Source organism: Tursiops truncatus, chromosome 16 (genome assembly GCF_011762595.2).
Source record: "Tursiops truncatus isolate mTurTru1 chromosome 16, mTurTru1.mat.Y, whole genome shotgun sequence".
NCBI lineage: Eukaryota > Metazoa > Chordata > Mammalia > Artiodactyla > Delphinidae > Tursiops > Tursiops truncatus.
The window spans coordinates 58,920,534-58,932,419 of NC_047049.1; the positions used below are offsets into that span (position 1 = coordinate 58,920,534).

The 11,886-nt window shown below is 42.2% G+C and overlaps 3 protein-coding genes and 1 long non-coding RNA gene across 15 annotated transcripts in view; 3 read left to right on the forward strand and 1 right to left on the reverse strand.

The window, feature by feature from the left end:
• CFAP70 (cilia and flagella associated protein 70) overlaps positions 1-3,399 on the forward strand; it is an 88,648-nt gene extending 85,249 nt beyond the window's left edge. For 4 of the 7 annotated variants that reach the window (XM_073793468.1, XM_019936076.3, XM_019936077.3 and 1 more), the window contains 2 exons: positions 1,662-1,709; positions 3,055-3,398. In XM_073793468.1, coding sequence (XP_073649569.1) covers positions 1,662-1,709; positions 3,055-3,135 — 129 coding nt within the window. In that variant the 3' untranslated portion in view covers positions 3,136-3,398. Of the gene's footprint in view, positions 1-1,661; positions 1,710-3,054 lie in introns of all 7 variants that reach the window. The other 3 variants (XM_073793469.1, XM_019936079.3, XM_033842478.2) reach the window with 2 other exon arrangements.
• On the reverse strand, positions 83-4,156 carry LOC141276677 (uncharacterized). The gene is made up of 2 exons (XR_012326596.1): positions 3,854-4,156; positions 83-3,226 (listed from the first exon to the last, which is right to left on the reverse strand). It is a non-coding gene; the product is annotated as an uncharacterized lncRNA (long non-coding RNA).
• Positions 4,157-4,503: 347 nt separating this feature from the next.
• On the forward strand, positions 4,504-6,134 carry MRPS16 (mitochondrial ribosomal protein S16). The gene is made up of 3 exons (XM_004311682.4): positions 4,504-4,709; positions 5,144-5,404; positions 5,892-6,134. The coding sequence occupies exons 1-3, from the start codon at positions 4,697-4,699 to the stop codon at positions 6,023-6,025; spliced, it is 408 nt and encodes a 135-aa protein (XP_004311730.1). The 5' UTR covers positions 4,504-4,696; the 3' UTR covers positions 6,026-6,134.
• Positions 6,135-6,264: 130 nt separating this feature from the next.
• DNAJC9 (DnaJ heat shock protein family (Hsp40) member C9) overlaps positions 6,265-11,886 on the forward strand; it is a 50,346-nt gene continuing 44,724 nt past the window's right edge. For 2 of the 6 annotated variants that reach the window (XM_019936093.3, XM_019936092.3), the window contains exons 1-4: positions 8,158-8,595; positions 8,768-8,908; positions 9,559-9,813; positions 11,675-11,761. In XM_019936093.3, coding sequence (XP_019791652.1) covers positions 8,416-8,595; positions 8,768-8,908; positions 9,559-9,813; positions 11,675-11,761 — 663 coding nt within the window. In that variant the 5' untranslated portion in view covers positions 8,158-8,415. Of the gene's footprint in view, positions 8,596-8,767; positions 8,909-9,558; positions 9,814-11,674; positions 11,762-11,886 lie in introns of all 6 variants that reach the window. The other 4 variants (XM_073793473.1, XM_019936088.3, XM_019936089.3 and 1 more) reach the window with 4 other exon arrangements.

Consider the following 11,886-nt stretch of genomic DNA (forward strand, 5'->3'; position numbering starts at 1 on the left):
AAAAGCACAAGACAAAGATAAAAATATCAATAAATTAACAACTTTTAAATTGGAAATTCATGTACAACAAAAGGCACTAAAATAAAGCTTAAGGACTTTATTATAAATACTTGCAGCATTTATAACTAATAAAGGATTAATATCCAGAATATATAAATATTTCCTACAATAAGAAAAAAAACCCTACACACAATCTGATTGAAAAATGGTCACAGGATAGGAATATATAATTTGCTGAAGTGGAAATTGTAAAAGTCAATAAATATAAGAAAAGAAGTTCTGCTTCACTAGTAACCATGAAAATGCAATTTATAATTATGTGACAGAAATTCACACCCATAAGATTGGGAAAAATTAGTTTGATATTACCAACATTGATAAGGATTGTCCTAATTGCTAGTGGATGTTAAGTGGTACAACTACTTTGAAGTGCAATATGGCGTTATTTAGTCACATTCATATCTACAACTTAGCAATTTTATATATAGATACATTCCTAAGGAAAATACCAGAAAACATGAACAAGGATGTTTACTGCAGCATTTTACATAATAACAAAACAAATAATTCTTTTTCAAAATTTTGCCTGTTCTGGATCATTCCATCCTTTGGGTCTCTGCCTCCCTATGACAGAAGTGAAACAAAAGTAATAATGATAGGAAAGGAAGATGTACTGGAAAATGCCCCTGGAATTCAGTGAACTTCAGGTAGGAACACTTGAAAGTTTAAATATTTTAGGAAAGTCTTTACGGTAATGAAGTGTTTTGTGAACTAGTAAAAATTTACCATGGACTAGCACTAATCAGAGAATTGGACTTGATATTCTCTAAATTCCCTTCTAACCTGAACAGTCTGTGGTTCTCATATTTATGTATTTAAAATTTCTGAAGTGACTCAATACTGCAGCTAATTTGTTATGCACAAGCTTATGAAATATACTAGTGAAATCATATTATTCTCATTTAAGTCCTACATGATTACTTCATACAAGAAATAACTAGGAGAAGTAGTGTTCTCACCTCATATCCAGATCTTCATGGAAGTAATTGCAGTATCTGCTTTTTCTAATGCATACAGACAGGATAAATGGTAGTAGTTAAAAACCTGGACTCTGGAGCCAAGCTGCATTGTTTTAAAACCTGGCTCTTCCACTTATTAGCTTCATAACCCTGGCAAGTTATTTATCCTCTCTGTGCCCAGGTTTCTCTATCTGTAAACTGGGAACTATAGATACTAGTGGCATGTAAATATCAATAGTATATTGATACAGTATAAATATAAATAATAGTGGTATGTATGAAAGTAAAGCACTTTAAAAATGTAAACAGTTAAAAACAATGTAAACTACAAAGCAAGCACTATGTAAGTGTTAGCTGTTATTAACAGAATAGCTTCAATCCTGAGAGTAACAAATGACTCATGGTGCTTTCAGGAAAAAAAAAAGAGAGGTCAAGTTGTCTTTAAGCTTTTTGAAATGAAGGAGGGATATATATATTATATATATATGAGCATCTGCTTTTCCCTACCATCTTTCATTTTCCTGCTTCCCCCTTTGAATTCAGAGGTTCTTAACTAAGAAGGTATAAATCTTCTGCTTATGTACTTTCCCTTCATAATATTTATGATATGTCCTCATCACCAGGCGGTGCTCTTTTTTTCAGGCTGGACGGCAACTGGAAGCTGAGCAGGCCTACAAGTACACGATGAAGGTATGATGCAGATACCTCTGCTGTTCATACTGTACTGAGGTTGGTAAACTGGAGGGAAGGTGCTGGCTTAATTCAGGACTTGACTTTACAGCATTTCATGATATGAATATTTTTCTAGAGGATTTTCTTACCATCTTTGGCCATTATCATGGGGCTGCTGGGTTTGGAATAAAAACCCACATATTACCATGCGGGATCTTTTGTTAACCTCCCTGGGCCTCATTTTCCTCACATATAAAATGAAGGTGTTGCTCTAGTCCAGGGGTCAGCAAACTTTTTCTGTAAAGGGCAAAACAGGAAATATTTTAGGCTTTGTGGGCTACATGGTTTCTATTGTAACTACTACTCTTCCCTTGTAGTGCAAAAACAGCTATAGACAATACACCAACTAATGAGCATGGCTGCATTTCAAATAAAATTTTACTTACAAAATAGGCAGCAGGCTGGATTTGGCTCATGAGCAATTGCTTGCCAACCCCTGGTCTAGTCTATCAGTTATGATTGCAAGTAATTTGACTTGGAAGACAGTGGCTTAAACAAATTAGGAGTTTTATTTTTCTCATCTAATGAAAAGTCCAGAATTGGTACCACAGTGTCATCAGAGCCCCAACCTCTTTCTTTCTGCTTCACCAATCATAACATGCAGTTTCCATCCCTCATAGTTGCAAGACAGCCATTGTAGGTCCAGCTATCATATCCATGTTTCAGGCACAATAAAGAACAAGGCAGGGAAAGGACAAAGGGACCATGCTAGCTATTTCACCTCCCTTTAAAGAGATATGACTTTACCTTACATTTCATTGGCAACAACTGAAATTACCCCTAGCTGCAAGGGAAGCAAGAAATGTGGCTTTTTAGTTGGTTACATTGCTGCCCTGGAAAGAAATGATTTTGTTAGTAAAAGAAGGGAGAGAGTGGGTTTTCAGTAGGCGACTAGATGTGTCTACTACACATCTAGATTTTAAAATTAAAGTCTAATGTCTTTGATTCTTGTGTCTTTCATTCCTTTCTCTCACTTGCCAAATAGGAACATTATTCATTAGTTAAGATATATTGGGTGATAAGGTAAACAGTTTTAAAAATAAACTTTAAGTTATTTTACAAAAACATACACAAATTGTGAGTGTTCATACCACGTGATGAATTTTCATAAAGTGAACACATCCATGTAACCAGCACGATGTTTTGAGGTCTTTTTAATGGAGTTATTGTGAAATAGAGAATACAGGAAGAGTCAATTCCATCCTGAGGAACTATGTTCTTTAGCTGTCGTTCCGCAAAAGTGGGGTCTCCACATAGTTATATCAGGTATGACATGTGTCCTTCCCTTCCTCCTCTCATGCAGCTGAAATTGAAAGATGAGAGTCTGCTTGCAGAGATCCACATGGTACAGGAGACAGTTGGCTTTGGAAATCCATCTTTCTGACATCCTTCCACCTGAAGAATTTTCTGTATGGGACACTGAGCTCCTTTCCTTCCCAGAGAAATTATACCCTGGATGTTTCACCATATGAGGGCTTGGGATAAAGAAAAAAGGATCTTCAGCACAAACTGAAACCCATTCACTTATTTCCATTGGCTATCTTACTGGATGTCTATGTTACTGGATGTTTTAGTGGTTGACAGTAAACTGGATGGCAATAAAAAAATCTAAATAAAAGAGATTCAGAATTCATCAGTTAAGGTATACTGAGGGATATATAAGAATATAACTCTGTGTGTGTGTGTGTGTGTGTGTGTGTGTGTGTGTGTGTGTGTGTGTGTATAAGTAAGGTATAGTAGCTTCATTATTAGGGTTTCTGGTGAAAGCTTATCAGGATCACTCCTGAAAGAGGTCAACTGCTAAGGTCGTTGGCCAGGTTCACTTACTGGAACTTGGGAATTAAGGCATCATTTCTAAGGTGGGCGGAAAGGAAGAATGCTGTGCTGGGTCACTGCATTAGAGCAAAGAGCATATGAGTTGGCCAGATCCTTTGGATCCAACAGTGAACAGAGAAGCTTAATAGACTGGTCTTTGCTGAAGGTATCTTCATGGATCTAAATCACAAGGGCTCCATGAAGAGTCCATTACCCTATAACAGATGCAAAACTCCTCACAACGGAGGCCATTTATTCTAGGGCTAGAGATGACAAAGGAACCATACCTCACCCCTGTCCTCCGGATCAGTTTACAGCAAAACCAGAAATAAAGGCTCCCCTCCTTCATTTTTTAAAGGAGGCGGTTGAGATAATAGGAGGGAGGTAGAGCAGGAGGGAAGGTGAGAGGCATATTAGTAAACACAGAACGGTAAAATCAACTCTACATTCATTTATAGTCCTTCTACTCTCAGTCCTAACACTACCTCCTTTATGAAGTCTTCCTGAGGCACAAAGGAATTATCAGGTTCACCTTCTCTTCCGCTCACTCCAGGACTGTGTACTGACCACCCCTAGTTACTCTGGTGTAACCTCACCATCTCCCCTACCAGACTGTCAAGCTTCCTGGGGGCAAGGACAGCGCATCTTTGCGTTCTCGGCAGCTCGCCTTGGCCCTAACTGGTGCTCGGAAAGTTTGCTGGAAGGATGGATTTGTGGAGCACTTTAGCACTTCTTAGCCGCTCCCAGGACTGTCCACTACTCCTCCCTCTGGCAGGAACCCAAAGGCCAGTGAGGGCCGGGAGACCCCACAGGGCTCTTCTCGCACTTATCCGGCCCCAAACTGTAGCTCCCCTCCTTTGCGGCAGTTGAGGTACGTTAGGTTCCACTGTGTTGCGTTACGGGAAGTGTAGGGGCGAAAAGCGGAAGAGGCGGGGCGAGTGGGCCGTTCGCTTCCGGCACCGAGGCGCCCGGCCTGGGGTCGCGGAGCTTGGAGGCCGGCCGTTCCTCAACGCTGACCTTTCCCGGCTGTCCTCCGCGCCACCGAGGCGGTAGAGCGGATCCGCGCGGGAGGCGAGAAGCTCCGAGGCGTCGCAGCTGGTGCACAGGCCCCGGCGCCTGCCGGCTGCGCTATGGTCCAGCTCAGTGAGTGATGGGGGTCCCGGGAGACCTTAAAGGCGGTCGCCGGGGGTAGGGGGCGTGCGGGACTGGGTGGAGCGGCGCTCTCGTAGACGAGCTAGAGGCAACCAGTACCTGAAACTGCACATTTTTGACCCTCTCCTCAGTGGTTTTCTTGTTTTGTTTTTAAGTTTTCGCGGAAACCCTATGAGATAAACGGCATCAATTTTATAAATGAGGCAGCTGGACTCCGACATGGTCCAGAGCCAGTGTTGAGTGCGTTGGGGGATGGCTGGAGTGCATAAGAGGAGTTTCACAAAGAAACGGTATCTAAGTCAGATTGACAAGAATTGGTTGGAAGTAAGGACCTTTCAGTGGAGGAAGGGGACTCATTTCATCTATCTCATTTTGTCGGTTTTGTGCCCTCGATTCTTGTGTCTTAACCACTTATTTGTCTACAGGTACTCTGCTCTGCAAGGCTTACCATGGAGGCCACTTAACTATCCGCCTTACCCTGGGTGGCTGTACCAACCGGCCTTTCTACCGCATCGTGGCTGCTCACAACAAGTGCCCCAGGGATGGCCGCTTCGTGGAGCAGCTGGGCTCCTATGATCCACTGCCCAACAGTCATGGAGAGAAAATCGTTGCTCTCAACCTGGACCGGATCCGGCATTGGATTGGCTGTGGAGCCCACCTCTCTAAGCCTGTGGAAAAGCTTCTCGGTAACTCAGCTCTAGCCTTACCTCTCTGAGGGGATTTTAAATTGAAATCAGCTCCAAGATGATGGGAATTAAGAACGATTTTCATTATCTCCAGGCTAATCAGGACTGGAGTGAGAACTGAAATTGATCTGATTGCCATTTTGAATCTGGCGATTCCTTTTGTAGACTCCTTTATGAGACTTTCTGGATGACTGAGATTTTATGCTAAAAAATGGGAACGGTGTGTCTTGAATGGCTATCTGTCAGTTCTTTTTTGTTTCCAAGTAAGGAAAATAGTGTTAGGAAGTAGACAACATCCACTGTGACCTTGCAGTAAACGGAAGGAAGTGAGTTGGGGGAAGAGGTAAAACATTTTGTTGAGTGAGGAACTTGATTTGAATCTATGTTCTAGATCAGGTCTCTGTTAGACCTCAGTTCAGTGATGCTGAGTTCCCAGGGAAACATTAGCTTGTATTGTTATAATGAATGAAAATACTGTTACTTTTAGGTCTTTCTGGCTTTTTCCCTCTGCATCCGATGGTGATCACAAATGCTGAGAGGCTGCGACGGAAACGGGCACGAGAAGTCCTCTTAGCGGCTCAGAAAACAGATACAGAGGCTACAGAAACAAAAGCAAACTGACTTCAGTGATCATAGCACTGGGAACAAGGTCGAAGTCCTCTTAAAATATTTGTGCAGGTCTCTTAGTTTTATTATATTTAGAGGTCAATAAATGGAATTTTTTAAGTCATCCATGGTATTCTGGCCTGACCTGAACAGGGCCCAGGGAGAGGTTTGTTCTTGACTGACATAAAGCTGGGTATAGGTACTAATTAGCTTTTTCAGCCTTCATCTGGGGAAAGACAGTGGCTGTGGAGTGGATTGGACTCTGGGTCTCTTGGACAACTTTACAGCCTGCTACCTTCCAGGACTTCCCTGTGTTTCAAAGTCCCCAACCAGCATGTCTGTGTCCTATCCAACTAATTCCTACTTTAGTCATTTATGGTCATCCCACCAGCTCAGGAACACAGTTACTTCACTTACTGTTTTTGTAATTGCAGATTTACATTGTCTTGTAAATGCAAAATTTCAGATTTACAAAGGTAGGTTTGTTATGAGCTTTTAGGCTCTAACAACCTGCTTTTTAGGAATAACTGGAAGAAAGATAATATTGTAAAGTACCCACATACATTTTAGGCCTTTTCCGTGCAAGGTTATTTGTGAGAATTATAAGATATCATGAAATTAAGTAGGATTATCTCGTTTATAGGAGTGGAAGCTGAAGTTCAGCAGTAGAAACTTGCCCAAGGCCACATAGTTTTAATATTGGGCAGAGCTGAGTCAGACCCCAATGTTCCTACCTGGAGAGCCCTTTCTAACATGTCGTATTGTCTGTAGCCGGGGAAATGAGCTAAGATGAGGGGCTTTACAAAAATCCATTTAAAAAGTCAGTGACAGAATCAGGTTTAGGTATCATGATTTTGTAATACAGATGACTGGTTGTGTCCCCCAAAACCCAAATAGCACATACTCTGTTCCACCAGAAGTGCAGCAGGATTAGATGGTTTTAGTGCACATTGGATAATACAGATTTCATAATCTGACATAAAACTAAAACATAGGAGATTTATAGAGGAGATTCTATAGCCCTATCAATGTACCAAACTATTTTATTCTCTGGGTTTTATATTCTGAGAACAGTTACCAGCCATCTCAAAATCTGAGGTCATCAAGGCTCTCCCAGGGTTGTCACTGGTTGGCTTCCACTTACTTTGGGGCGACTTTAAAGGCACAGCAGGCAGAGAGCAACTGACTTTACCTGGGTTTGATCTTGGAACTAGGAAAGAGAAATGTTTTGAAAACCATTTCAAAGTTTAAAAGATAATAATCTACCCTGGAGAGTTTGAGGTCTTTGGAGAAGCTTTAATTGGTAGAGCAGAGGAGAATGTAATTCTGGAAAGTATTGTCCAGTGAGGGGAACTGATGTGAAATGGGTATTTTGAGCCACTGAGTTTCTTCCAGCTCACGTATTCACTTTGTGCCCTGGTCTATCTTTTGTCTAAGATCTATATACGCAAACTTCCTATGTGAGCTCATCCTCTCCCTGATTTCCAAAGTTTTCTCTAGCCCTAGCCTTGCTTTGGATTTCCAGGCCCAGATTTTTCACCAAGTCTTGAATGATTGCATCAGCCTGTCTTGCTACCCACTCAAGTCCAGCATGCTCAAACCCAGGACTGCACTTGAGAAAGCTTTTGCTTCCAAAGTTTAGGTTTTAATAAGATGAGCATTTGGACCATGTTATCTCCAGCAAAGTGGAAGGTGATTTAGGAGCTGGAAGGTGAATGGCAATGATTCTGTAATAAATGTCAAATCTAGAAGTTCTATCAGACAAAGAATTTTTAAAAGACCAGTATTTTGTCTTTTTGTTTAATGTAGGGTTTTTAAATTGCAGGGCTCAAGGGAAAGTCCCTACCCAGCGGTCCCAACCTGTAGGTTGCAAAATTATTTGGGCCTCAGAGCTCTATGTACTCTTGTCAGATCATCTTTGGAAAAGAACAAATCTGTTTAATCTTCAGGTTAAATTTAAACCATGTGAAATTGCCAAATGCCGATGATACCCTGTAAAAGCAAAAAGAAAACAGTGCATAGGTTCAGCCTAATATAAACGTTCCTTATATTGTTGCATAAACTGAGCTAGGACGTTGGGGAAAAGGTAGATGCGAGATTTCCAGAGCATCGGGAGGAGGGCCGCGGAGGAGAGGGCGTGGTGGAAGGAGGTCCTGGCGCTAGAGGAAACCAGGGACGCCGGCTCCACTCTCCGCCTCAATTCTGGCCGACGCAAGCTTGGCCACACCCCCCTTTGCAACCGCCGTAAAGTGTGGTGTCGTGGCCCCGCCCATTTCGGCGCCTCTTGTGGCGCCGGCGCCCTGGGCTTTTTGCGCGGGAAAAGGGTGTCGCCCACGTCTGTTTAGCGTCACTGGAGTCAGGCTTATTTCGCTGAGGTCGCCGCCGGCTCCGCGCCGCTGCCGGCCATGGGCCTTCTGGAGCTGTGCGAGGAAGTGTTCGGCACCGCCGACCTTTACCAAGTGTTGGGCGTGCGGCGCGAGGCCTCAGACGGCGAGGTCCGACGCGGCTATCACAAGGTGTCCCTCCAGGTGCACCCGGACCGGGTGGGCGAGGGCGACAAGGAGGACGCCACCCGCCGCTTCCAGGTGCGCTAGACCCCGGTCCGCCGGTTGCCCGGGCTTTTCTCCGTCTTCTGGCCGCCCGACCCCGCCCAGGTGGAGTGAGCCGAACCCGGCCTGGCGTTTTCTAATCTTTATTTCTCGCGGCGCGGTTTCAGTGAGAGGCGCAGGGTTGATTTTTGGATGCTCTTTCCCGCAGATCCTTGGGAAGGTCTATTCCGTTCTGAGTGACAAAGATCAGAGAGCAGTGTACGATGAGCAGGGAACAGTGGACGAGGATTCTGATGTGCTCAGCCAAGATCGGGACTGGGAGGCCTATTGGAGATTACTGTTTAAAAAGGTAAAGAACTCTGGAGATTTCCTTGTGACTGTTTTCATCATTCATTCAACAAACGTTTATTGAATGCCTCTAAGGCCTTGCATTTTGTGTTGTGTAAGAATGAGGAATTTTATTTGGCCTCGAAATATCAATAAACACACACATACACACCGGCGTTCCTCAGGAGATACCTATCTACTTATCGATCTTTGAAGAAGGGAAGACATATCTCACTGTTAGTTTGAACCGTGTGTGTGTATCCATAACACATGCACCTACATACACACACACACACACACACACACACACACTCTTACTGAAATGGGTCTTTAATTTTCCGTTGATGTAAAGTGCTTGTAGTGAAATGGGGGCATTTGATTTTTTACAAGATGTGCTTTATTTTACATATTCCGATGTAAGTCCTGAAACTTTTCCTAGCTTGGAAACTTCACTTAAATTTTCCTGGTCTGTAGCTTAGCAGTTGTAAAGGTTGGATTAGGGAGAACTCTGGAAAATCTTTGGCATAGAAACTTTGGTTCCTTGCAACAATTTCAACTCAAGTAACTGAGTTGAGGAGAAACATTTCAACACCTAAATATACTTTTTACTAGTATTTCTTTTATTTAAAATAAAATTCTCAAAGTTAAAGCATATGCCTCTCATTTGTTCAGATATCTCTAGAAGACATTCAAGCTTTTGAGAAGACATACAAAGGTTCAGAAGAAGAGCTGGCTGATATTAAACAGGCCTATCTGGACTTCAAGGGTGACATGGATCAGATCATGGAGTCTGTGCTGTGTGTGCAGTACACAGAGGAACCCAGGATAAGGAACATTATTCAACAAGCCATTGATGCCAGAGAGGTCCCGTCCTATAATGCCTTTGTCAAAGAAGCAAAGCAAAAGATGAATGCAAGGAAAAGGAGGGTAAGATTTTGAATGCTGTTTATATCTTGACTGCTTCCAAAAAGAATTTGAGGATATTTACAATAATGAAAATGTATACAAGACTGCTGAAATAAAGACTAGGTTTAACTTGATTTGTAGTTTTCATCTAATAAAATGAGCAGATCAGCTCATTAAGAGAACCTTTTTTTCTACTGTGTTGTGCTCAAGAGGATTTTACTGCATGGATTATTTAGATAATATCATTTTAAAGTACCACTGAAATATTCTTCATATGGGCCAATTCTTGTAACCTTGCTGAGGCATTCCTGAGGAGATAAAATAATGGAGTCCAGATACACAGGCTAGACAGTGATTCTCACTTGGTTAAGGCGTGGCGGGGAGGGTGACAGAGGCTGTCCCTTTAAAACTGTGTCTTGTTAATTCAGATTCCTTTGTTCTTGCCAGATTGATTCTTGAGTTGGACCCAGAATATACATTTTTTTAAACAAACAATTTAGTTTATTTTGATAACAGTGTCTTTCCAAACACACTCTGAGGTACACTTTTGTGGAGTATCAAGGACTGTGGCTTGTGTGTCCTTTATACCCATATTAAACTGTGGAGTTGGTGAGGGTAAGGATGATGGCAGGGGAAAGGAGCTTAAGGATATCTGGGGTTCAGGGAGGGAGTGGATCCAAGGTAATAAACATCTGTGCCTCTGGTCTTTTGGTATTAAAAGGCACCATTGCCTCAACCTGGCTTTCATAATGGGAGCTCCACGGAGAGCAAACAGTGTAAGACTGTAGCTCTTTGGTGGGTACTTTACTTTGTATGGCTGAAATGGGGGTGGAGGTAGGTCTGCAGCTTTTAGGTAAAGAGACAGGAGAAACCTGACACCTGTGCTGAGTTGAGAGAAGTGGAATATGTATCAAGATCATCATTTTGGCTCATAGGCTACATCTGTCTAGATTCAAGCTGACAGTTTATCTTAAGTTGGTAATCATTTTTTAGGTGAAACTGAGCACAGCTGTATTCAGTAATAGGCTATTAGCTTGAGAAACTTCCCTAGAGTTTGGGGGAGCGGGGCGGGAGGCTGGAATACTTTTGAGTGAGACTCCCACAAACTTGGAGAGGGGAATACAGTATTAAAAGAAATAAATTGAATACAGGGACTGAAAGTAGACAATGGAAACTGTGTCTCTTTATTGGAATAACAGGGTCCTAATGTATCATAACTCTCAGTATTAATAGTATTCATTGCTACTTAGAAAATTCACTGGGGGTTGGGGCCTCTTATAGTCTTACTTGTTGCCCTGAAGGAAAGAATGAACTTATTAACCTTTCCCAAGGTATTCTTGTGGTATTTTGGAATCAGTGCCCTAGTAACATTTGGCAAGAGGAGGTGGCTTTGAAATCCGGTAAAGAAAGGTTAAAACTGAATTTGTTAGAGTTTATCCTAACTACTCAGGGGAAATTTTAAACCAGGGTTGCTCTCAAGGCTGCCCCAAGTCACATGTAGTAAATTGGGTTTCCAGAGGAGGAATCTGAGGTGCCTATATCCTGGCAGAATTTTGAGGGCATCCTTGGCTAAGTGACCTTTCTTAGCTCTTCTAGCATTTTGGTTTCCTTCCTGTCACCATGTGGTTTATGAAACCAAATTACCTGCTTACCCCTAGCAAATACAAATGGGGAGCAGTCAGAAATGCTTATTGGAATCAGAGGATCTACTGCTTGATGTCAGCAATGCTGCCTTTTAGTGAGTGTCATATTTATGCAATTTTATCCTTTTAATTTATATAATCTTCAAATTGAAGGAGTCTTAAATTTGCTTTGGGGAAATAGGGTATATTTTTAGTATTTGCTAGATTGCCATAGCGTCTCACATGAGTTTCTGTTTTAGGCTCAGGAAGAGGCTAAAGAAGCAGAAATGAGCAGGAAGGAGTTGGGGCTTGATGAAGGAGTGGATAACTTGAAAGCACTCATTCAGGTAAACCTGGCAGGTTGTCTGTGAAGGTTGCCACCACTTCTTTCATGTTCTGATTCTTACTGCTAATATTTTCTTTGGAGTGTATGTACAGTATTGTGGGCATTTTGTTTTCTTCTTTTAAGACA

Coding starts and splice junctions, on each gene's coding strand:
- MRPS16 (XM_004311682.4), top strand. Junction 5,405..5,891: donor GCCTGTGGAAAAGCTTCTCG/GTAACTCAGCTC, acceptor TGTTACTTTTAG/GTCTTTCTGGCTTTTTCCCT.